Below are 26965 nucleotides of genomic sequence, written 5' to 3' on the forward strand. Positions count from 1 at the left end.
CACCTTAAATTGTTCCTATCTCAAAGTCACCATCTCCCCCTTGAAGTGTGTGTTTCCACAAGAAGAGCAAAATGTCATCACTAACTATATCCTATCATGTGAGCTGAGGAATCTAGACCATTTGCAGTTTCCAAGCTGTAGTTACAGACTGTCATCTTCAAAACAAGACTCCGTGAAGTGCTATACTTTCAGCTTTTCTACACAGCCTACAATCCTATTAAGACTAATTTCTCCATCAATATGTTTGCCTAACAGGAGCCTGAAAATTGTCTAGTGTTTATTATAAATCAGAAACCGTCATCTCCATTTTTGCTAGGTTTGATGTAGAAAAATATTTGAAATTTAAAATATAAAAATCCAATAAAAACCAGAATTTTTTTCTAAGGATTTTTCCCTCAGGGCAAACAAGTAAAAACTGGCCTGTAACTTTGCTCCTTACCTTATACTGTCAAATTTGGCTACAAGATAATGACCATCCAGAAATAAATAGTTATAAATATATTCAGAGTTTACACCCCAGATTCCCTGGAATACCAAAAAATTTTGAAGAAATTTTCTGTGGGAGTCTACTGCTTATGGGACTAAAATAAAAATTTATAAGAAACTGACTTAAAAGAAGAGAAAAATAATAAAAGGCTATATATGTTGGTCCACAACTTGACATTTATGAAACATACCAGCTAGTATTACATTGCAGTCAATTTGTCCATTAACGGTATTACTCTGATAATTATTAAAATCTGTTCCAGGTATATATATATTGAAAATATTTTCTTTTGCATTCTTGCTGAAGATAGGTACAGTACTTTGGAGAAATTGTACTAATCCCTTCAGTATGTCTGTATGTACATATATACACAAATGTGTGTATTTGGATCTGTAGCTCTACATGGGCTTTATATACAGCTACAGACATATGCACACATACATATATACACACGTGGTGGAGAACCTGTGCTTGTGTGTGTATCGTCACAAGCACACATCTGGGAAACATCAACACTGCAAGATACTGGTCAGATTCTTCTTCACTCATCACTGGCTGCGCTTGTTCCCCTCACTTGACCTTGATTACGTAAACAGTTTGATATTGTCTCTGACCCTACAGGGGACTCATCTAGACATCAGCAGCCGACGTGCCTCGAACGGAACCCCTCTTACGCATTGTTTCTAGTTCTTTCTGAGTCTCGTCTTCCATTCTCCTAATGTCTTCCATTGTGAGATCGATCCACTTGTCAATCCAACAAAAAAGCTTCTGAATGAAGTTTTCTACTTTGCTTTGCAGTCCCCACCACTTGAATTTGATGGTCACCAGCTTATAGGCACACATCTGGGGACAGTCAGGGCTGTTTGCCAGCTCCTTCTTCCAGTTGGGTCCCAAAGGGCCTCTCTTGGTCTTGACTGACTGGAATAATGCTGGGTCTTCATCAGCTTTGTAGTCTGCTGGTTCAACTTGACTTCTATCTGCAATATCTATATGGACAATTTCAACAGTTTTCCATGTGTTTGGATCTAAACCATGTACATTTTCTAATGTTCCCAAGTCTGGTTTGTGCCATGTTTCGATTTTAATGAAGAAATCATCTTTCATATATTCATTCGTTGCAATTGTTCTACAGTAGGGGTACGCATTCCAGGCTTTCTCATGAAACACCAAGGAGCCTTCAGGAGCAATCATCCTCACGAATGCAGGAACTTTGCTCTTTAGGTGATAAATTTTGTGTGTATATTGTCCCTTTTCTTCATCCTTCTCATAAGGTTCATTCTTTAAGACTTCAATTCCTTCTCCACCACCAGTCTCATTCTTACTAGCTTCTGCAACAGAGTAAAGCTGCCCAACCCGATACTCCTGAACAGAACATGGCAAAACCGCACGGAATTCCTTGATCAGCACCATCTTCCCGGAACCCCCTCACAGCTGCCGCCGATACCTATAACTTGTCTTTATCCCTAGATGAAAAGTTTATTGGAGGAGGTGATGGAAACTGTTTTTGAATTTTTTTCGAGTGCTCCCTTTGAGAAATCAAAGACTCCTCTATTCCTAAATCAGTTTAAATAGTTACATTAAACTACACATTGAAAACTCTGACACAAAGTGGGGTACAGATTCTCTATATCCTATTTTTACTTTTCAGGTTTCGAACATCAAAACTCCTAAGCAAATGGATGAATTCATTGAGATCCAAAGTTCAACAGGAACCTGGTACCAGCGCTGGCTGGTCAGATTCAAGACCATTTTCAAGCAGGTGTGATTGGGAACTTACTTTGGGTGAGAAGGTGGCTCTATGGGAGTCTCTAACCTTAGTGGATGAAAAATGCAGATCCTGAACATCCCCACCAACCTGGGGCAGCGTGTTGGAGAGGAATCAACCCTGGAAGGGGGCGTTTGGGCTCCAGCGCACGTCTGCCTGTAGCTTGCTGTGTGCCCTGGAGCTGAAAACTCTCTAAATCTTAGTTTCTTTTCTTTGTTCTTCCTTCCCAAGGCAGGGATTTTGAATGTAGGTAAAATGTCCAGTCTGAGTAAACATCTTCTCTCTAGCAAATTTTAAAATAATCCACAGGGAGGAAGAAGTGAGTGAAATAAACGACCCCTTGAGGCTTGTTCTTGATTTCCAAGAAATATTTTTCTAAATGGGCAATGCCATTTCTCTGGAGCACTGGCTCCTCCAAGTAGGGATTCAGTCAGCTATTGAGCACTGAGGCAGCCAGCCAGCCAGAGTCTATTGGGACTGAATGGTCTTCGCAGTGTATGGTCAATAAATGTTTGCAATATCCCCCTTGCCCACAGGCAGGGCATAGAACTCAGTAGTCAAGGTTACTCTGTGCCTTGAAGTCCTAACTCAGTGTGCTTTCAATCATATTCACAGAATATTGTGTTCCCAGGGAAAATCCTATTGGACTGTTAGAGTATGAGGCCAGCCAGTAAGAAGAGAAGAAGCTTTCCTTGTTATTTGGAGAGATTTGCTGCTTTTAGGAGACAGTGGGGTGCCCATTTTCTTCACGGGTTCCTAGGCAACTTATTAGAAAATCTGAGTAATGAGCTCTTTGATTGTGGGAGAAACAAAGTCACACATTGCTTTCTTTAACTATCCTTCTCTGATATGGGTTGTAGGTCTGGGATAATGCCTTGTACTGTGTCATGGGGCCCTACAGAATGAATACACTGATTCTGGCCGTGGTTTGGTTTGCCATGGCATTAAGGTAAGTTCTGTCTTGCTTAAATTTCGTAATTCCGTGTGTCTCAGTGGCCTCCTTTACACATTTGGGACTACAGGCATGCACCACCACACCTGGATAATTTTTGTATTTTTAGTAGAGATGCGGTCTTGCCATGTTGGCCAGGATGGTCTCGAACTCCTGACCTCAAGTGAACTGCCTTCCTCACCATCCCAAAGTGCTGGGATTACAGGCATGAGCCACCGCATCGGCCAGTGGGGATGTCTTTAGTGTTTCCCTATTCACTAAGATTCTGTCTGAGACATGTATATTTTATGTGTTAAGGAGGTGTCCATCAATCCCTAATCTATTAGTGTTTTTATCAGGAAAAATTTTCTTTTAAATCAAATGCCTTTTCAGCATTTATGGAGGTGGTCATATTTTTTCCTCTTGTATCTATTAATATGAGGATTTATATCATCAGATTTCCTAATAATGAACCAAATTAATGTATTTTCAATGAATTTGATCTACATCAAGTCAAGAATGTAGACCCTGATCATGAAAGAATTAATCTTGTTGTTGCTCCAACCTTCTCCCTTCTCCACTCCAGTTACTATGGACTGATAGTTTGGTTTCCTGATATGATCCGCTATTTTCAAGATGAAGAATACAAGTCTAAAATGAAGGTATTCTTTGGTGAGCATGTGTATGGCGCCACAATCAACTTCACGATGGAAAATCAGATCCACCAACATGGGAAACTTGTGAATGATAAGTAAGTGAGTGAGCACAGGCTTCCCTCACATCAGGGTGACAGTTGTGGGGACTGTTTTTGGGAGGCAGCCAGAGGGAAGATAAGAATGATATATGGCCGGGAATGAGTGCCAAGGCTGGTGTCAGCATCACAACTTGTCATGGCTGCCAGAGACTCCACAGCTCCCCTGGTGGCTGTGTCTGTATTGTGCTGGCTCCTCGATACCCTGATCTCCTGGCGAGAGCTGTTTCATGCAAGGATGGAGACATTTGACTGAGGACGGTCAGTTGGGCCATTTTTCTAAGAACTTGAACCTTTAATGGAAATTAGCAGAAAGTTAAGAGTGGCTAACTCATTAAGAGTGGCTGCGCAGAGAAAGGGCCTAAGGCTCTTAGTGTTAAGATTCCTGAACTAGTCCAAAGCCCGGGTGTTGAGCTTTTAATTTGACCCTAGAAGCTTTTCCATGCCAGAACTAGTAGAGCCCTGTTGTAATTCTTTCACCTAATATTACTTTGGAGGGTCGATCAGTATGGTCCATGGTCAGCCAGGAGTGTTTTTTAGAGGAAAAAAAATCAGTGGAGGATTAGAAAATTCCTATTCACATCTTTGTGGGGCTACTTCCTCAATTCATGTTACTCCTCCTCCTCCCGGTCCTGGGACAAATGAGATGGGCAATCCACCCTGTTGTGCTTTAGGAATGCCTCTTTGAAACTTTCCTCTGCAACCTTCAAGATGAATCAGGGCAGGACTTTAACCATGCTTACCCAAGGCCACATTATTCACTAAACTGAGCATTTACCCCTCTGCTGTTTCCCTTCTTGAACTGTACTTAGCAAGCTCATCAGGTTGTGAATGGTAAGTAAGTGGGTGGCCATGGGCTCTGCAGTGGCACCTGAAATACCATGGCACAGATATAGTTCAATGTCAGTCACATTGACTGCCCCATATTTACCACTTCAATACAAAATTAATTAATGCCACGAATTCTCACCTCTGGTGAATGTTCTGTCTCCCCCGTCTGCACCCACATATGCATCTAGTGTCTCAGTACAGTCTCTACCTGTAGTGACTCCTGGCCACTTTAGGAAAGGAATGGCTGGGTGAAGCCCAGGAAGGATACCTCTTTAAGTTTATTCTGTATTGTTCTCACAGGCTAGACTGTAGCAAAGGCTCCCTGTTATTTAAGGTGAGAAAGTGTGCAATAAAAAGGAGAATGTTATTTCTACCAATATCAGACCTTTGGGAAGGAAGTTTTAGGACCGAGTATCATTGACGTGGGTTCAGATTTTCAGATTTTTTAAAATGTTGAAGCCCAGTCACAGACATCTCCATACTCATATATCCATACGTTCTCTGCAGAGACAGTTCAGAGTCATTATCCTCTGCCCAGAGTGACCACTTCAGGGATGGCGGCTCCAATGCTCGTGGTGGTGGAAGGCAGTTCCCCCAAGATGTTTCATTGTCTGAGCTCTTTAGTATGTCAGAAGGTCTTGTGTTGACATTGCCAAGCAAGAAATGTCACCCTTGCTTTATTAGGATACTTTGGAAATATTGAAAACCAAGGAACATTATGGATGACTAGATGTCACCCATGGAGTCACACCATTCCCTGCAGAGATGAATTCCCTAAAGGAGACCTCATTTCTGAAGTTCCCAATGTTTAGTGATACATTATTTTGATACAGGTCATACTAATGGTAGCAGTGACAGTGATAATAATGCCAGCGATAGTCACTATAGCAGCCAGCGTTAATGAGCATTGCTGTGTACCAGGTGCTGCCTTAAGTGCTTTATGTAGATTATCTCACAAAACTCCAGGGAACAAGAAATATGCTTTCTCTTTTGCGAGTGGGGAACAGAAGCTTAGAGAGGTTAAGTATCTTGCTCAAAATCACACAGCTGATATTCACAGAAATATCTATCTCCCAACCCACATATTGGGACTCCAGATCTTGTACTCTTGACAACTACAAATATTTTCTCATTAGGAAACTCTTCATTCCTACAGAGGCGCTGTTTTACATGATACTTTCTGCATGAAAGTCAACACAACGCGGAGTCCTTGTGATTTGTAACAAGCAAGTTTTGCAGTTCTGACACTTAGCTAGGCAGAAAGTGGAGACTTTTGATCCACTCTGTCCTTTTAACTTTGCTCAGCTTCTCCAGGCTTTCAGCAAACTGCTGGGTGGGAGTGAGGAGGAAACAGGGGCTGAAGAAAGCAGTGTTGAATCCCATGGATGATGGGTGGACGGTGAATCCTGTGGATGACGGATGGACAGTGAATCCTGTGGATGACAGGTGAACGGTGAATCCTGTGGATGATGGGTGGACGGTGAATCCTGTGGATGATGTGTGGATGGTGAGTCTTGCGGGTGATGGGTGGGCGGGGAATCTTGCGAATGATGTGTGGATGGTGAATCTTGCGGATGATGGGTGGCCGGTGAATCCTGCGGATGATGTGTGGATGGTGAATCCTGTGGATGATGGGTAATGAATCTTGTGGATTCAGGACCCCCGAGGGACATTATGGATGACTAGATGCCCCCCCAACCCAACGGGGTGACACCATTCCCTGCAGAGATGAATTATTTTAAGGAGACCTCATTTCTGAAGTTCCCAATGTTTAGCAGATACATCATTGTGATATGAGTAATAATGTTGATAGTAGTGACAATGATAATGCTAATAATGGTAACTGTAGCAGCCAATGTTATTGCCAAGGTCTGGAAATGTATAGGTGTGCCAAGGATTGTCTCGGAGTGGATTGTCTTCACACATTTTCTACGATGTTTCTATGCTTCAAATGTACACAGATGCTTTTGCATGATTATGAAAATATAAATTTCTTCAAAAGTTGTAATGAGTTCATTGTAACTTTCGTCATATGGTATGTTTTTTTAACTAACCGACACTAAACCTGTACCCACTATTATTTGAAGCCCATAATTTCCCTACTCCCGCCCCAGCAACTTGTTTGAATGAAAAGGGTATTTTTCCCCTTGACTGATTGGGAACCTTTGAAAGGGATCTAAGGAACGAAAGGAGCCTGGCTTCTTTTCTTGAGTTATTCTGCCATCTGCTGGTCGTAAACTGGAAAACACCTCATTTTTGAAAACCCCAACCCTCTTCTGAGGCCTCCAGGGATACACACGTGTTCTTTAGCTTCCTTGGGGGCATTTCTCCCATCCTTACCAGTACTCCTCCTTTGACTTTATTCATACTTGGCTGATTTAAGATTTTGATGGAAATTATTTTATTGAGTATCACACATGGTGGAAAATTATTTTGTGTTAAGGGCTTTAAAAAGACTTCACCCGCGGACATTGTTGACAAAGGAAATTCTATTGAAACTTCAGTTTCATCCTGCAGTAAAACCAACCCCTTTGCTCCCAGGAAGAAACAAAAGTGCCAAGGTTAGTTTTGGTCTGCTCCCGAAGCATCATCTGCAGCCTTCTAGTGCCTTTTTTTGGGATCTGGGGGCTCTGAGTACCCATGAAGCTTTGACTTCAAAACCTGTGAGTTTTTGGAAAGTGCAAGAAAGGCAGAAGAATAAGTTCATGTTTTAAACCCTGAGCTGAAATGTCAGGCCAGGCTTCCTTTATTGTTAGCTAAAAACAGGATAGATTTTCTACCCAGAATATGTGTTAACTAACTAATTAATTAACTAACTAACTTACCTTCTCTTCCTGGGGAGACATTTCTGCTTGGTAGGGCTTTCTTGTGTGAGGGTTAGGAGCGGGAGGGCGTTATTTTATTTAAACTTTTCTGCACATCAGGGAGAGGTGCCTGATTTCTGTCTGTGATAGGTCGTGATCCAGGAAGGAATGTCTTTCTCCTGGCGGTTCCTCAAAGCTGATGCTGTGTTCTTACTCATGTAGGAATGTGTAACTGCTCACTCAGATGATTTGCCAATGAAGGATGAGAGAAAAGCTCTCTTGAGTTCATAGTAAAGGTCAGAGGTGAATAGCTCAGAATGAAAATGAAGTTCACAAGATTTAGCTCTAAAATGAGGCCAGTAAGATAGCAGGGGGCAGGAAGAGCAGAGAGAGGAAGAAAGCACATACACACACACATCAGAACAGAGGTTGCTGTCACGCATCACACTGAAATGTTATACGCCAAGGCTCCTTTGGGGAGGGGGAATAAATAAGCATATTCATCCTTTTTTTTTTTTTTTTTTTTGATGAAGTCTCACTGTGTCTCCCAGTCTGGAGTGCACTGGCATGATCTAAGCTCACTACAACCTCCGCCTCCCAGGTTCAAGCGATTCTGCTGCCTCAGCCTTCCAAGTAGTTGGGATTACAGGCGCCTGCCACCACACCTGACTGATACTTGTACTTTTAGTAGAGATGGGGTTTCGCCATGTTTGCCGGGCTGGTCTCAAACTCCTGACCTCAAATGATCTGCCCCCCTTGGCCTCCCAAAGTGTTGGAATTACAGTCATGAGCCACCATGCCTGGCTCTAAATAAGAATATTCTTCAACTGCAGTGGGACTAAATTTCAGTACAGTAAAGCTCCTTGAAGATGCCAGTGGTGGGCCAGGTCAATGCAGCTTCTGGTTTCTTGATCCCAGAAAGTTGCCAAGGCTGGGTTCTGGCTTTGATTGTTTAGTAACAAGCTGAGCCATCCTAGGCAAATCTGTGATCTGTCTAAGCCTAGGATCCCACATCAGAATGTGATAATATTGATGTAGAATGTATATCATATTTCAGAGTTAATAAGATTTATCAGCCAAGTTTTGTAGCTTACTCCAGGTCCTGCATAATTTTGTGGGGCGTCTTCCTGGGTAGTTTGTACTTTGGCTGCTGAAAATTGGATTGCTTTTCCCCTGTCAAACATGTGCCCGTGTTGTAGCAAATAAATAAGACTCCTGTTGAGTTTTGGATGTTTATTTTGTCTTTGACCTCCCTGGTAGTTCTGTTTTTCTCTTGTTATATAATCCTATCATCTGCAAATAACTAGTTCTTTGACTCCTTTTTTCTCTTTTTTTCGTTATAAAACATTTCAAATATGCAAAGAATAGAGAATATAAGCAGCCCCATTCAGAGCACCTAGCTTTATAAAATCATAAACTACGTTTACTTCAGATGTCAAAATTGATTAAGCATTACTCACTGTATTACTCTTTTTGATAATATTCTTCTCCCTCCCCAGAGGTCATGATCACCATTGTCATAAGTTTGATGCTTTACATTCATGCATGTTTTATACTTTTGCATATACTTATGTATCATAAGCATTGTACAGCAGTCTTTTGAATGTTTCAAAATTTGGATAAAACCATACTATATTACATGTGTAGATATATAATTATAAATTATGCAACTTGCTTTTTTGTGTAGAATTGCAATTTTGAGAATACTCTGTGTTGGGGAGATAGCTATATAACTCAATTTCATTTAATTCAAATTTTCTATGCATATTTCATAATGTATTTATCTGTTCTCCTTTTGAAGGATATTTAGTTAATAAACTTTTCTTGCTATTACAAATAAAGTTGCAAAAAGTGTTGTCAGGAAAGAATTTTCCAGGCTATGTACCTAGAAGAGGAATTGCTGGGTGAAAGGCTAGAAACGTTCTCCAAAGGGATTACATTAATTTGAACTCTCACCAGTAGTATACGGTGTATATTTAGCTTATACTGTTCTTGTTCAACTTTGGTATCATTGTTGTGTCCTCTTTTTCTTTTCCTTAAAGGAAATTATATAAGATAGGGATTGTTAATTTTTTGAAGGTTTGGTAAACCAGCCTCTATAACCAAGTGAGCCTGCCATCTATGGAGACAATACATTTAGATGATCAATTCATTTTGTAATGGTATTTGTACATTCAGGTGTGGTAGTTCTTCTTTTGAAAAATTATATTTTAAAAGTTTTACAATTTATCAGCATAAAAGTATTCATTGTATTTTCTTAAGATATTTAAAATCTGTTGGATCTGTAATTATAAGTCCTCCTTTTCTGTATGAATACAATTTCCATTAATATTCACTCTTCAGCTCACCTGTTATTTAGAAGTGCATTTTAAGTGTCAAAACACTGTTAAATATTGATAATTTATATATACTTGTGCTATTACCAGATGATGCAGTCTGTATGATATTTATTCTTAGAAATCAAAATGTGTTAGGATTTTGTTTTTGTTGTTGTTAGGTGTATATATATTTATAACCATTATATGTTACTGGTGAATTGAAACCTTTGCCATTATGTAATGTACCCTTAATCCCTGATAGTAATCTTTGTTGTAAATTTACTATCTGATATTATCTAAATCTCCAGCATCTTTCTGATCAGTGTTTGTGTAACTTTTTCCAATTTTTTGCTTTCAATCTATGTATATTTTTGTAATTAAGTGAATTTCTTATAATTAATATACAGTTAGGTCTTCCTTTCTCCACCTAAACTGACTCTCTTTATTTTAAATTCATGTGTATAGAACATTTATACTTATTGTAATTACTTATATGGTTGAATTACAGCCTATCATCTTGCTATCTTGCTGGCTACTTTTTTTTTAATTAAGCCATATATATATATATGTGTGTGTGTGTGTGTGTGTGTGTTATACTTTATGTTCTTAGCGGTACATGTGCCAGAACGTGCAGGTTTGTTACATATGTATACATGTGCCATGTGTGGTGTGCTGCACCCATTTACTCGTCATTTACATTAGGTATATCTCCTAATGCTATCTCTCCCCGCTCCTCCCACCCCACAACAGGCCCCGGTGTGTGATGTTCCTCTTCCTGTGTCCAAGTGTTCTCATTACTCAATTCCCACCTATGAGTTAGAACATGTGGTGTTTGGTTTTCTGTTCTTGTGATAATTTGCTGAGAATGATGGTTTCCAGCTGCATCCATGTCCCTACAAAGGACATGAACTCATCCTTTTATGGCTGCATAGTATTCCATGGTGTATATGTGCCACATTTTCTTGATCCAGTCTGTCATTGATGGACATTTGGGTTGGTTCCAAGTATTTTCTATTGTGAATAGTGCTTGCTGCCTATTTTCTATTTGTTTTGCATGTTTTTTTTTCTTTTTTCCTACCCTCTTTTAGATAATTTTCACAATTCCATTTTACCTTCACTATTGGTTTATTACTTATTCCTCTTTGTAAAAATTTAGTGGTGCCTTAGAACTTAGAATACACATCTTTAATTAATCATAATGTGCCTTCAAGTATTATTCTGTTACTTCACTTTTAGTGGAACAGCCTTACAACAGATCACTCATTTCTTCTCTCCTGTTTTATGTGATTGTTGTCATACGTACTTCTTTTACATATGCTATAAACACATGATATGTTGCTACTGTTTTTGCTTTACCCAGTGAACTTTCTTTTAGAATGATTAAGAATAAGAGAAAAATAGGCTGGACACAGTGACTCACACCTGTAATCCTAGCACTTTGGGAGGCTAAGGTGGGTGGAATGCCTGAACTCAGGAGTTTGAGACCAGCCGAGGCAACATGGTAAAACCTTGTCTCTACTAAAAATACAAAAAATTAGCCAGGTATGCTGTTGCACACTTGTGGTCCCAGCTGTGTGAGAGGCTGAGGCAGGAGAATTGCTTGAACCTGGGAGGTGAAGGTGCAGTGAGCTGAGATACCACCACTTTACTCCAGCCTGGGTGACAGAGTGAGACTCTGTCTCCAAAAAAAAAAAAAGAAAGAAAGAAAAATGTATTTAACCAGTTCTAGAGAGCTTCACCTTTTTGTGAACATCCAAGTTTCGAATGTAGATAGGTATTGTATTTCTTATGCCTGAGAAACTTCCCTTTATTATTCCTTGTAGTGAAATTATGATGGCAATACATTTTCTCAGTATTTGTTTGTCTGAAAGATCTGCTTCTTCTGCAATTTTGAAAATATTTTTGCGGGGTATAAAATCTGGGTCGACAGTTTTTTTGTTTTTGTTTTTTTTTCCATTCAGAAATTTAAAGCTTTCACCCTGTTGTCTTTTGGCTTGCATACTTTCTGATGAGAAGTCTGCTGTATTCTTACCTTTATTTATTTATTTTTTGTATGTAACATGATTTTTTTTTTCTTTTGCTTCAAGATTTTCCCTTTATATTTGATATTCAGCTATTTGAACATCATGTGCTTAGGTGTACCACCACCTCCTCATCTTTCTTCTTCTCCTTCTTCTTGGGATTTACTCTACTGAGGTTCTATAGGTTTTATGAACTTATGATTTGATTCGTTTCACTACTTTAGGAAAATCCTTTGCCTTTGTCTTTTCAAATATTTCTTCTTTCTCTTATCTTTCTTGAATTCCAATTGCACCTATGTTAGATTGTTTAATATTTTCCCATAGCTCTTAGATGATTTTCTCTGTTTCTTCCCTTATTTTTCTGTTTATGTTTCAATTTTGGTAATATTTTTTGAGTTATCTATAATTCCAGTAATCCTTTGTTTTTGCCACGATGAGCCTAATAATGAGTCCACTAAAGACCTTCTTAATATGTGCTACGTTATATAAAACAATTCTAGCATTTCTGTCTGAATCTTATAGCTTGTATCTTTTTGCTGGAATTCCTCAACTGCTCTTGCATGCTATCTATTTTTTCCTTTAAGGCTTTAATATGTTCATTATATTAAATTCCCTGCCTGATAGTTCCAGTATTTATATTATATCTGAGTATTATTATTATTATGATTTGTTGAGGTGGCATTTTGCTCTTGTTGTCCAGGCTGGAGTGCCATGGCACGATCTCAGCTCACCGCCACCTCTACCTCCCAGGTTGAAGCAATTCTCCTGCCTCAGCCTCCTGAGTAACTGGGATTACAGGCATGTGCTACCATGCCCACCTAATTTTTTGTATTTTTAGTAGAGATGGGATTTCTCCATGTTGATCAGACTAGTCTCGAACTCCCGACCTCAGGTGATCCACCCGCCTTGGCCTCCCAACTGAGTATTATTTTTTAAATGATTATGTCTTGATATGATGTTGTTTTATTCTCGCTTCTTTGTGTGTCCTGTAATGTTGGGTTGCAATTCAGATGTTTTGTATGACAGTAGGGACTAAAAATTGTGTACACCTCTTTTGCTAGGCCGTAACAGTATGTGGGGAGGTTAAGAAAATCTAGGCAGTAGTTGAGCTTGGTTTGGATTTTGTTTTAGTTATGGTTACCTTAGAAACTTTTTGAAACTTCCTTTTTTATTGAGGAATAATTTATGTACAGTAAATTTACCCCTTTTATTATATATATAGCCCTGTGAGTTTTGACAAATGCGTGCAGTCATGTAACCACCACCACAAGCAAGATACAGGACAATTCCATTACCTCCTGGATTTCCCCATGCCATTTTGTGGTCAGCCCTTTCCCCATCCCCAGTCCTTGGCAGCCAATGATCTTCTTTATGTTCCTTACATGGAATTATACAATAGGAAGCCTTTTGAATTTGCTTCTTTTACTTAGCATAATGCATTTGGGATTTATCCATGTTATTGCATTTTTAGTAGTTTATTTTTATTGTGGAGTAGTATTCCATGATTTGAAAGTATTACTGTATTTTGTTTATCCATTTATCAGTTGAAGGGATCTTTTAATTGTTTCCCGATTTTGGCATGGTTAAATTACTGTTTGACTTAGGATGTTTCTAACTATATTTATATATGAATTTGTTCTACTGTTTTTCTCTTGCTAATTTAATGTTTTTATCTTTATTATTTCCCTTTTTGTTCTATGTTTTATGCTTCAGTTATTGTTCCTAAAGGCAGTAAATGTGCTAGGATCGTAAAGGAGACAGAATGAGGTACAGTGATTTCACCACTCAGGTATCTTTGAGTGTATGAAAAAAAAGAGAGAGGAAGTTGGATTTTACTGCCAGACTCACTGAGGCACAAGAATGTATGTCCTTACACTATTTGATTGACATTGGCACCAGGATTTCCCATCATGAACATTTTCTGATTCTTCATGCAATAATATTTCAATATTTGAGGAAGTAAGATGGCCATCTCCTAAGTTCACTCTTTTATTTCTTTCTTTGTGCTACACACATAAAAGTACTCATTTAGGGAACCATGCTAGAGCTGCAAAAAGAGCCATCTTCTCAACATCCCTATTTTATAGATTTTTTTTTTTTTAAATGCAGGCTTAGAGAGGAGAAGAAAATTGTTTGAGGGCTCCTGGTGGTTAAGTTCTGAAAATTAGACTCTTCATTGTTTTGGAGAGTGGCATCACAGGTTAGGTGAAGGCCTGACCTCTACACCTGGAGAATGTGAGAAGTTACACAGAGTATTCAGGAAAGAATTTGTTTCCTCTTCTCTTTAAGCAAATTAGGCCCAAGTACATATTTTCTGAAGTGATCATCTTATTTGTCTTTTGATTTACCTCAGATTAGGACCTGATCTAAGATAATATGTGAGAGACCGGGATTCCTATTCTTAAGAACTCTATTTCATTTCATGGTGGCTAGAGAGCTTATTAAAATATTTATGTGCGTGAACTTTGGGGAGCCATAGCCTTTATTTATTTTCTCCTTAAATGATGATGTAATTTATGTGACAGAGAATTCTCTGCTTTCAAAAAAGGCAATTGAAGGGTATATATGACATGCATCTGTGTCTGCACGTGCTTTTCCCTGTGTCTGGAATACATGTCCTTATCTTTGCTTAGAGAGCTTTCACTCTTCCTTCAGGGTAAGTCACCTCATACTTTACCCAACTGGATCACAAGTGTCCCCTTAGAAGTGGTTTTATAGCGTACCTCTAGCTTGATAATCATCACACTAAATTTTCAGGGCTGGTTTTCTTGTTTATCTTGTTTATCTCTTTAATTAGACTGAATTTCTTTAGGGTGATGCCCTCAAGCCTAACACATGTTGAATGTGACTTTGGTGTAGCTTAAATCACTTGCTGGACTAATCACTGGGCCTGAAGCAACTGAAACAAAGCATATGTAATGACACTTTTGTCATAGACCTTGGATTGCCAATGGCTTCTGTTGCCTTAAAGGAAAAGCTCACAAAGTACTGTTGCTAGCATTTCTTTCATCTTTTGAACTCTTCTGAACGAAGAATCTTGGGTGGGCTAGTTCAGTGTATAGACTGGAGATTGGGGGAGATGATTTATGTAAAGAGTCATAAAATATGTGTTGGCCCTTTCTCCTTTTATCTCTTCCCTTATAGCTCTGGCTTTTTCTAACTCACTTGGAGAGACATTTTAAGGGCTGCCTGCGTCAGACCCATTTATGATTTATGGCTCTGCCTTCTCAGCCACCCTGGGAAGAATATTAAAATATCACCCAAGGCTACATCAGCAGTCTATTACTATATTAAAGAGAAGGATATATTAAGAAATGCAAAGGCCTACAACAGTCTCCAGGAATAGCTCTCTTAAGTAAACACGTCTAGCTTATACATTTTGACATCAGAGGCATCTTCTTGTAACAAAGACTTACCAGTTAGTTTTCCTATGGAAACCTGAATAATTTAGTGATAGCTTTTGGAGGCCCCTATTTAAGTCTGTAGCAAATTTGGCCCTAAGAAAAATTTCTCAAAATAGTTTGGTTTTCTAGACCAATGATTCTCAAATTTCTTTAAGTATAATAATCTGGTCTCAACCATTGGTGACTCTGGTGCAAGAGGCATAGGCTGGAATTTAGGAAATGACATCTTTAATAATAACCTCAAGTTTATTCTGATGCAAGTGGTCTGGGGTCCTGCTTTTGGTGAACACTTGCCCAGGACGTCTTGTTGTGTGCAGTCTTTTAGCAGAAGCTAATGATGGGCAGCTCTAGGTTAGGATTCTGAGCAGGACACGATAGAGCATGAAGGATAAGGGTCACTGGCCATTGTAGGTAAGTCATGGAGTGAATTATTTGGTGGCCCTTTTGAAAAGGAACAGTGGCCACCAGCACCCTGTGCTGTCTCTGTCATGGCGATTTCCACTGTATTGTAGTTGCCTATTTGCTTGCACTTTTTTTCCAATTAGGCTGGAGAGCAGGGACCTTGTCTTTCCTCTCTATACTCATAGCACCTAGGACCATGCTCAGTGTTTGCAGAAGACTAAGTATGTAAGTGAATGAATAGAAAAATGAAAGAGTGTGTTGTAATTACTTACACATGAAGACATATTTAAAGGTTTCCAGCCTAAAAGTTTGACCAAGCTTGTTAAATATAGCCAACAGAGGAAGATGGTAATATATGTGAAATATATTTTTAAATGTTGCATTGTTCTTTCCTATTAAATATGCAGGAGTTGGAGAGGCGCAGTGACTCCCACATGTGGCTGCACCTCATAATCGTCTAGGTGCCTTACTGTCTTATTAACTGAGTTTAAAAAGAAGTGAACAAATAATACATACACTTGGCATAAAGTGAAAATTAAGTGTATTATTCCTCACTTCCATTGTACCTCCCTGGAAACAACCATTTCTATCAGTTTCTTGTGTAGCTCTCCAGATATATTTGAAAGCATGTGTATCCATACCCTTTCTTACCTGAATGAGCCTGTGTTACAAACTCTATGTTGCATCTTGATTTTTTGACTTAACAATATATCTTAAAGATTATTCCATATTAACACATATAGATCTACCTCATTTACTACGATGGCTACATGGTATTCCGTTATATGGCATCTGTTACATATGTATGTAGGTAGTAATCCATTGTTGTTACAAGCAGTGTTGCAATGAAGATCAGTGAATGTATCTCTTTGAATACATGGACAAGTATGTGTAGGATGAATTCCTAGAGGTGGTATTCCTAGGTCAAAGAGAATGTGCATTTCAAATTTTGCAAAATTGCTCCTCAAAGAGGCTGCGTGGATCATATTCTACCAATAGTATGAATGAAAGTACCTATTTCCCCACATTTCTGTTGGGACAATTTAAAAAAAATAAAGATTCTCAGACCGTCACAATTCTATGGCTTCCAAAACTTCTCTAGGACCAGTCCAGGACCTGCCCCTTGTTTTTTTAAAAGGCTATACTCAGAAAGTGGAGCATGTTACTCAATATTTTAAATTTTTCACACTATTTCACATTTCTGGGATTCTGGACTCAAGATGGTCCATGCCTTTGAAAACCACCAGGTTGGTGCATAGCACTCTGTATGCACCTACACTAGACACTGGCTTCCAGGTCCTGAAGCCCTTCCCCACTAATAAACAAACAGCTAAGAAGTGGGGAAGTAGTCCGGGTTGAAAATAATGCTCTGGCACCTTTTGCTTGCAGATCTCCTTTTTCTGCCTTGCTGTGTTTTCCATTTTGGTCTTAAGTCTCTTTTCTTCTCAGATGAATCACTCAGAGGTCAACCTCTTCCCACAGGTTCACAAGAATGTACTTTAAACATGTACTCTTTGAGGACACATTCTTTGACGAGTGCTATTTTGAAGATGTAACGTCAACAGATACCTACTTCAAAAATTGTACCATTGAATCAACCATCTTTTATAACACAGGTAGGTAAGAAGATTAACAGACTGAACAGACTGTAACAAGAGACAACTAGTGTTGTCCAAGAATCAAAATGCTGAGGCATCAACTGCAGGAGTAGGAAAGTATTCATAGATAGAAATGCCAGGCCTTGGTGGGGAAATGGATTTTAGCCCCAGGCATGGCACAAATTAGGTGCACAGCCTTTGCTAAGGCATTTAATGTATCTGTGTCTCAGTTTTATCACAAATGAAATGGAAACAAAAGTTCTAGCCAAATATCCTCATCTCAGTGAGGCTGATGCTATACACGAGGGTCTTTGGTACGAACGAAGGATGACACAAATAACAACTAGCATTCCAGGAGGGCTGCATTTTATGCAGGGAATGCATGCATTCTTGAAGACCTTGCATAATTTGAAACTTGCAAAATGCAAGACTCATGTTCTCACAATAGTAAATGGAAAGGGAAAATTACATCTGTTCACACTTTGTGCATAAAGTGAAATACGAAGACTGTTTTAAAATCATACTATTCTAGATTTCTGTGATTTAAAAAGTCACAAAATTCTACCACTTCACCACTTGTTACTTTTACTACCCTCATCGTAAATTAATAACATACCAAGTGAAGTTGGGGTATAAGGAAACCAACTGAGCTTCATTAGGGGGCTTTACCTACATTGTCTCAATGGAGAAATGTACTATTTTTTATCCTTCTTCTATAGCTAAGGAAACCAAGTTAAGGAAATCAAGACTTAAGCGACTTGCTCAAGGCCATGGTTAGCAAGTGGAGGGAGTTTGGATTCATTCCTCAATGGTTTGGCTCTAAAACCTGCTATCTTTCCACAGAACTACTTGCATTATGTCCAGATCTATGCTTTATTTTTGGCATCAGCAGCAAGGGATAGTTTATATAAGAACATCTTTTTCCTCTATGATATCAGCCTCAAGAGCTTCAATATCTGGTCTCTAAATATTCTGGACTCTCTTAATAATTCATTCTGGCACTTACCTTCCTGAATTTCCTTTTAGACTGATCTTGAAACAATGATGAGTTCCAGAAGTTTACTAAGTGTCATTAAAAACTGGCATATCGTTTTATGATTTCAAGTTTGAATGATGCCTCCTCATTTGAATACTCTGATCATGGAGATTCTTGCAAACACATGTAGTCAGGAAATGTCAGAGCTGGGAGAAGCAGTGGAGATGATCAGGTGTACTCTTCCAATTCTGTAGATATTTTAGGTAGAGCCTCAGGGAGGTTAAAGAGGGTCAACAGCAGGGCCAGTTCCCCAAACGCAGGTTTCTGGGGAGCCTGTTTAGGACTTCTGTCAGAACAGCTGATCTTAGAAGGTGTCAGAAGACTTGCAAACTGGTTCCAATGCAAATGGCTTTATTTTTTAAGAATGTTCAGGTTTTGGCACAGACTACAGCAGGGGCTCTGGAGTGATTGGCTCCATCTGGAACCAACTCTCTTGTGTTCTGCTTCCCTATGCCAGGCAGCCTCCAAGGAGAGGCCTAGCTATCATGGTCCTCAGCGTCTCAGTGTCACCTGATTAGTACAAACAGGACTGCTATCCAGCTGGAGAGGTTTTTTTTTGTTTTTTTGTTTTTTTGTTTTTTTTAAAGACAAGGTCTCCCTCTTTTGCCCAGGCTGGAGTGCAGTGGCATGACCATGGCTCAATGTAGACTTGACCTCCTGGGCTCAAGTGATCCTCCTGCCTCAGGTGCCAGAGTATCTGGGACTACAGGCACATACCACCTCACCTAGCTAATTTAAAAGAAAAATTTATTTATTTATTTATTTATTTATTTATTTATTTAGATAAGATCTCACTATGTTGCCCAGGCTGGTCCTGAACTCCTGAGCTCAAGTGATCCTCCTACCTCGGCCTCCTAAAGTGCTTGTATTACAGATGTGAACCACTACACCTGGCTGAGAGGATGCATTTTTAAGTATCTCAGTGTTAGTTTAATTCCCCCTTGCTTTTAGAAACTTGAACAGGTCATTACATTTTTTAAAGTTTCTCTATTCATCCATACCTTGATGACATGACCACATATTACCTTGACTTTGAGGCTGTCTGACTGGCAAAGGCTACCACAGCCTGCCTACAGGAGGGGGCAGACTTCATCCCTGCCTCTGCCTTTCTCTCTCCAGCTCCCTTGCACTTACATGAACCGAAGGTTTCCTTCTCTCTCTAGACCTCTACGAGCATAAGTTCATCAACTGTCGATTTATCAACTCCACCTTTCTGGAGCAGAAGGAGGGCTGCCACATGGACTTGGAGCAAGATAATGACTTCCTGATTTACCTCGTCAGCTTCCTGGGCAGCCTGTCTGTCTTACCCGGAAACATCATTTCTGCCCTGCTCATGGATAGAATCGGAAGGCTCAAGATGATTGGTGAGTTGTCAGCAGGGTCACTTTTGGGCTTCAACATGCTGGGGTAGTGACTTTCAAGTGTATTAAAACAGGGAAATTTTCCCTTTTATTAAGTAATTATTGCACAATAAACCCAACAAGTAAGATCACACATGGAGCTATAGAGCCAAGGATGCGTGCCTATAGAAAACTCCAGAGCTCCTTGGAAATAGTCAAGAATCTTTGGTCTAGGCGAGGGATTTTTGTTCATTTCCTGACAGAGAAATTCTGTGACAGTCATTTAATCTTTAGCACTTCAATAAGGGTAGTAATAATATCCACCCTGCCTCTTCATCAGATTATTGTCAGAAAAATACATAAAATGGTCCTGGATGATGGTTTGATGGTTGAAGGTAAACTGTATTACTTTTATTATTTAATAGCAATACCACTTTAGGCTTTGGAGTTGGACAGAGCCATGTTGAAGACATCACCGAAAGGCTGTTTGACCTTGAATGTGTTCCTTTGCTTCTCTGGACCTTAGTTTCTTTATTTATAAGAGAATGATTTCCACATCTAGCTGGTAGGGTTTTGTGAGAATTGAACATAAGGTACCTGTAATACTTGGCACATTGTAGGTTCTCAAAAATGGTAGCTATATTCATGTATGCCTTGCCTCATTCCATCGGGACTTGCAGCAATTCATTACAGAAACACATGCTATGAATGGTAAACAAGAAGCAAAATGTACACATTGAGGACCAGGGAAAATGTACATTAGAATATGAGTCAAGGCCAGGGGTGGGGAAGTGGACAATATGTTATTAATAAACATGCCATTAGGGACCTGCCTTAGGGAGGTCGTTGATTAGGAAAGTTAATACGAAGATTCCTAGCAGCAACGTGCAAAAGGAAACAAAATAAATCATAAAGTCATTTTATTGGAAAAGAGGAAATTGATCAAGTCTTCATGGAAAGGAACTCTTTTCCTGGCATTTGGCTCGTACTGAATATCACTATTATAAATAGTAGCATGCATATTCAGCGTGGTGAGCATGAGAAGTGCCTGTGACTTCAGCTTTTTAATCTCGTGGTGAGGGTGGAGTCATCTCTTAGGTACGGCAGACTTCATGCTCTCCTCTCTTAGAGGGAGTGAGTGCCTGGTTAGTCCTGAGGCCCTATGGAGGAAGGGACAATGGCTTACTCATTTCCGTGACCCCTGTGTCCAGCGCAGTGCCTGCAGTAGAGCTGACACTCAGCAATGCCGCTGAACTGACCAGAACAGATGAAGATGGCCTCTTTCCTAGGTTAGCTCCAAACATCAAGCTTTCAGCAGAAGACACTACAGGTTGTCATCTTAAAAAAAATTTTGGCTGGGAGTCAGGTGGCTCCATCTCTGCCAAGATTAGCTTTATGTGTTGACCCAAGTCAACTTCTTTGAGCTTCCATTTCCATTGTTAAAATAATACCTCTGTTTGCCTCAATGAGATAGGGGTATGAGAGCAGACATGTGACACTTCTGCCATTTGTCACCAGCCTTATGAGTCCCAGAGTTTACCAGTGGAGTCTCTGGTCTGTTCATGAAGCAGCTGAGGAAGTTTTGGGGGAGGCAGGGTTATAAGGATGGGGTGGGTGCCCAAGTCGACAAGAACATCCCACCACCTAACGACCTGCCACATGCTCCCTCGTGGAAGTGGAGGGGGGGTGGTGTGGCTGGGCACAGGGGCAGGCGGAATGGTGAGACAGCAGACATCCTTTCCCTCACCACTGAAGCCCTTCTTATAGTGAATACATCACAGATCAAAACAATTCCTATAATGCTAAATAAAGGCATGCTCTCCAATGAGAGATCTAGAGCTAACATTTAATCATTCCTTATAGCCTACTCTCTTGTGAATGTCTCTGTTTTGTTTCTGAGCCAGAGGCAAGCTTGTGAAGAGCTCAGACAGGGCCTCCTTTGTCTCTCTACCCTTCAGTCTTTAGTAAAAGGCCTGACGTGCAGTGGGTCGACTGTGATATTGGCAGTGCATGGTAAAGATGAGGTGCTCAATTAATACCTATTTCACTAGGATATGGGATGTGGGGGAACCACTTTGAAATAGTCCTATCCCGAGCTCTCAGACCAACCCCGCTAGAAAATCTGCAAGCACATTTTTGTTCTGCTCAATCTGCTGGGCTCTTTGTAGTGTGCAAGTCATTTCTTGTTATCAGTGGAGTAGAAGTTTTCCTGACTAGGCTGTTACCCACTCATTTATTCATTCAGTAACATTTATTTATACAGTACTTATTCTCTCAAGGCTGGGTGGGAGGCAATGGGAATGCAACAGTAATTGAAACAGACAATATCCCCGTGCTTATGGTGCAAATGATCTGTTGGGAGAGGCAGACTTCAACTAGAAATTTCATTTACTTCAACACTATGACATGCTTATTATTATTGAATATTATTAATGTTGAACATGTGTTCAATATTAACGCATTGAACTCTCACGATAACCCTATGATGTAGGCACTAATTTAATCAACATTTTAGAGATGGGGACAGTGAAACAGCTCACAGAAAGGTGAAGCAACTCACTCATGGTCACACAGGTAGTACGTAAGCCGGCATTTGCACCTGGGCCTCCCAATTACAAGAGGAATAAGAATTATAGAAATGGAAGTACACTGGGCCCTGGGAACTTATAGCAGGAACACCTAACAGAGTTGAAGGATCGGGGAAGGCCTCCCTGAGTATTAGCTGATTTGTCAGATGATCATGTTTTGTGGTTATCAAGTGTTTGCCAGCATTTACTGTAAGCCAAGCCCCGTGGCTGGCCCCTCTGAGGGATGTATGGATGTAGAGGGTATTGTCCACAGAGCACTTGGGGTCCTAGGCATGCCAGTTTCCCTTGTTCTAGTTCTCTCCTAGCTTTTGGAAAAAGGTTACCAGGCACCTGCTCACAGCCCTACCGCTTCCCAGACTGGGCAGGATCCAGTTGGGCAGTTATCATTTCCTAGTTCATCAGCAAAGATTGGCACTAGTCTTGCAGCCCCAGTCTGAGGTTGACACTCCAGGCTGAGGCCCATCCCTGGGGAGGCGTTTCTTATTGAGGCCAGGTCGGTCTCTGGCTTCTTGCCAACTGGAATACCTTCCTCCCACAGGGTGCTGGTGCCTGGTGGGGCACTTGTGCCCTGTGTCCCGATTGGTTGTTTGAGACCTGCTTCCTTCCCACCTTTCTGTTCACCCTATTTCCACCTCATCGCCAGTCACTTTCCTGGGCTGCAACCTGTTTTGCCATGCTCTGCATCCACCTTGGACTTGGAGCTTGCATACCAAGTTCCTCCGGGCTGAACTTACTGGATTTGGGCAGCATTTGACAGTCTTCTTTGGATGGGATCTCCTATTAGCTCTATAAGGGCTGTGCCGCTCATTTTCTGTTCACTCCCATCCCCACCCCAGAGATCTGAGCTGCACTTCTCCACCCTGCTGGGAGCCCTGCGAGGCTAACTTCATGGACTGCATACTTAGATTCCTGGAGAAGAAAAGGGATTCACCCCAGATAGTTCTAGTAAGGAAACCTTACTCATAGGGCTTTTAGAGGTGTGGGCGGGGTTGTGGAAACAAATAAGGCAGGTGAGGCCCCCAGACACTAGCAAAAGTGAGAAGCAGTTACCACCTCTATGGCTATGAGGACAAGCGGGGCAGTTGCACTCACAGAGCTCCGTGGGGGCTGGAACCATGGAACAAGAGCTACCTGGGAGGAACTGGGGTCTTGGAGGGATGGGGGCATTTGCACTCACAGAGCTCCGTGGGGGCTGGAACCATGGAACAAGAGCTACCTGGGAGGAACTGGGGTCTTGGAGGGATGCGGCCATTGCCAGAAAAGGCCTTCTACCCCAGGGGAGGAGTTGGGAAGAGGTACTCCAGCCACTTTCCCCTCCCAACTGATAAGAAAGTCCATGGGGTTAGTGGGTAGAGGGTATTGTTCACAGAGCACATGTATAGAGTACAGAGTATAGAGTAGGGCTGAAAAGGGCAGGTCAGATCTCTGGGGTGGGAATTCGGGTAAATGCAGAATGGCACCGCCTTTCTTCAGGTTTCCCTTCAGTAGCCCATGTACAGGTGTGTTCTCACCAGGTTATAAGCTCCATGAGAATGGATTTTTTTAAATTATGTTTTTATTTTCAATTTATAAATTACAATTGTGTATTTTTATGGAGTATGATGTGATATTTTGATGCATATATATGATGTGGAATGATTAAGTCAAGCTAATTAACATATCCATCACCACACATATATATGTTTTGTGGTGAGACTATTTGAAATTTACTCTCAGCAATTTTGAAATATACAATACATTGTTAGTAACTGTAGTCACCATGCTATGTAGTAGATCTCGAAAAGTGAGATGATGCAGATGTTTCTGTGCCTGGCTTACCCCATGGACTGTATCAGGCATCCTGCCTTCCAGGTTCATCCATGTTGTCATAAATGGCAGAATTCCTTTCTCTTTTCTTTTCTTTTCTTTTCCTACCTTCCTCTCTCTCCCTTCCTTCATTCCTTCCTTCCTTCTTTCCTTCCTTCTTTCCCTCCCTCCTTCTTTCCTTCTTTTTCTCCTCTTTTTTTGACAGCATCTTGCTCTGTCACCAGGTTGGAGTGCAGTGGTGCCATCTCGGCTCACTGCAACCTCTGCCTCCCTGCTTCAAATAATTCTCGTGCCTCAGCCTCCCAAGTAGCTGGGATTACAGGTGTGCACCACCGAGTCTGGCTACTTTTTGTATTTTTCGTAGAGACAGGGTTTCACCATGTTGGTCAGGCTGGTCAGGAAGTTGAGATCTTGAACTCCTGACGCCTCAAGTCGAATCCCCCACCTCTGGCCCTCCTGAAGTACTGGAAGTTGACAGGGCGTCGAGCCACTGTGACTGCCAGAATTCCTTTCTTTTTTAATGTCTGAATAGTCATCCCCATTGTGTAGCGTAAACCACATTTTCTTTATCCACTCACCTGTTGATGGCCACTTTCAGGTTGAGCTCATATTTCTGCACTATTGTGAATATTGGCTGCATTGAACAAGAGGCATGAGAATCTGCTTTTGACATCCTGGTTTCAATTCAAGCTGAGGTTTTGATTTTTGTTTTTCGGCTGATACTGATGTAGCTCAAGGCACCTAGAACAATGTCTGGTACCATAATAAGACCTCTCAATAAATGCCCCATCTGCCCTGTCCCGTCATTCTGAGCTGGGCAGCACCTTAGTGTGGTGACTTCAGAAGCCTTCCTAAGTCTGGTGATCCGACCCATGCAGAGGGCTCTAATGCCATGGCTGGGGTGCCATGGGAGGGTTCCAGCTGTGCTCTCTCTGTGTGGAGGATGAACCTAATACTTCAGGCAGCCTTGGCTTCAGGTGTACCAGTGAGGGTGGGAGATGGGACGAGAACTGTGAGTGATAGCCGTGTGCAAGACACAGGCCTCGTGTTTCTTTTTGACCTTGAACTCCCTCTGCAGGTGGCTCCATGTTAATCTCTGCAGTCTGCTGCTTCTTCCTGTTTTTTGGCAACAGCGAGTCTGCGATGATCGGCTGGCAGTGCCTGTTCTGTGGGACAAGCATTGCAGCCTGGAATGCTCTGGATGTGATCACAGTGGAGCTGTATCCCACCAACCAGAGGTCAGTTCTTCCATGGGCTTTCCTCAGGGACTTGTTTGGGTTTCTTTGGTCAGAAGTCTACCTGCTCCCTGAATCTCATGCTGTGCATGGCCATCATGGTCTTTCTGCTGTTCCATGAAACAAACGTCTCTTACATTGAGCTTCTCCTGCATGGGGGATGGCATAGACCTGAAAGTTGGCAGGCTAGGGCTTGATAAGGTTGGAAGGATAGCAAGAAGCAAAGGATGGGAGCAGACTATGTCCAGGAGAAGGAAATATTAGAGTGAAAAGTTGGCAAAACCATACGTGTCATGCAATCCACAAGAGAGAACAGACCTGCCAATGGGAGATAAGGGAAAAAAGTGAAGAACTGGAATAGCACAGGGGCAGGGAGATAAATAAAACTCAGGAGGCAGCATGTAGTCCAGGGAATCTGCAGAGAATGTGGCAGGGAGGCTCAGGGGTTACTTTTATTTTGCACAGGTCATATATGGGAAGAGGCCTGGTGTAAAGGCATAGGGTGAAAGTCATTACTTAGTAATTGTTTTTCTTCGTGGAGGGGAAATTGTGAATTTTAAGGAGAGAAGATAAGAGGCCCCGTGTTCAAAAAGGAATGTGAAATGGTAAGGAAGGTGGGTAAATGAAATTCTGCAAAAATCTTAGTGATATTTCCAAAATTGGCGACAGAGATAACTAAGGATATATTGGGATATAGATAACTAAGGAAGAGCACAATGTGTCACATTTGGAGCCCCTCTCATTTGAGTCAAAGAACTGCTAAGTTTTACACAAAATAACAGGAGGACAAATGATTATTATTTGAATATGATGTGATTTTACATCTAGGAAACCTAAGAGAATTAACTAATGAGACTACTAGAGAGAAAAGACAATTTGGTCAGGTGGTCAGTAATAAAACTAAATTATGTGTAGGTTTTAAAATATATTGAAAAGTTAAAGATGCAATTCAAATCCATTTAATAACAGCAGACATCATAAAATAATTAGGGATCAACTTGACAAGTGAAACACTTAAATGAAGAAAACCATAAAGCTTTACTAAGAGATATTTTAAAAAGACACATAAGAGAAGATAAATATATGCCAGCTCAGTGACTTGGGAGGCCGAGGCAAAAGGATTGCTTGAAGGCAGGAGTTTGAGATCAGCCTGGGCAATATAGTGAGATCCCATCTCTACAAAATATATTAGAAAATTAGCCAGGCATAGTGGCATGTGCCTGTAGTCCTAACTACTCAGGAGGCTGAGGGGAGAGCTGCTAGAGCCCCGGGGTTCAAGGTTCTAGTGAGCTAGGATCACAACACTGCACACCAGCCTGGGTGACAGAGACAGACCCTGTCTCAGAAAATGTATATATTTATGGATTATATATTTATATACAATTATGATATATATAATTAATAGCACATAATTAGTATATTTTTATTATAGATAAATAAATGTATATATATTTAAGAGACAAGATATACCTAATTTTGGATAAGAAGATTCAATCTTACAAAAATGTCAAATTGTATTTAGTTTTTTTCTAATATAAAAGAGTTCATTCAAAATTCAGCAAGTTTTTCTTCCCCCCCGGGAACTTGAAAAAAGTTTTTTTTAAAACAGTACGTGTGTTAGAAGATCCAAGAAAATACAAAACAAAAT

General features: G+C 40.6%; 1 protein-coding gene and 1 pseudogene across 2 annotated transcripts in view; one reads left to right on the forward strand and one right to left on the reverse strand.

The window, feature by feature from the left end:
* SV2B (synaptic vesicle glycoprotein 2B) overlaps window positions 1–25831 on the forward strand; it is a 185525-nt gene extending 159694 nt beyond the window's left edge. Inside the window, 7 exon segments of the mRNA XM_017891372.1 lie at window positions 2136–2246; window positions 3113–3201; window positions 3770–3934; window positions 17197–17330; window positions 19512–19712; window positions 25161–25320; window positions 25783–25831. Coding sequence (XP_017746861.1) covers window positions 2136–2246; window positions 3113–3201; window positions 3770–3934; window positions 17197–17330; window positions 19512–19712; window positions 25161–25320; window positions 25783–25810 — 888 coding nt within the window. The 3' untranslated portion in view covers window positions 25811–25831.
* Window positions 10–1926, reverse strand: LOC108541747 (phosphatidylinositol transfer protein beta isoform pseudogene; annotated as a pseudogene). Its single transcript, XR_001889052.1, has one exon. The product of XR_001889052.1 is annotated as a phosphatidylinositol transfer protein beta isoform pseudogene (transcript).
* Window positions 25832–26965: the final 1134 nt, after the last annotated feature.

The sequence above is a fragment of the Rhinopithecus bieti genome, unplaced genomic scaffold, assembly GCF_001698545.2.
Source record: "Rhinopithecus bieti isolate Rb0 unplaced genomic scaffold, ASM169854v2 scaffold_20798, whole genome shotgun sequence".
NCBI lineage: Eukaryota > Metazoa > Chordata > Mammalia > Primates > Cercopithecidae > Rhinopithecus > Rhinopithecus bieti.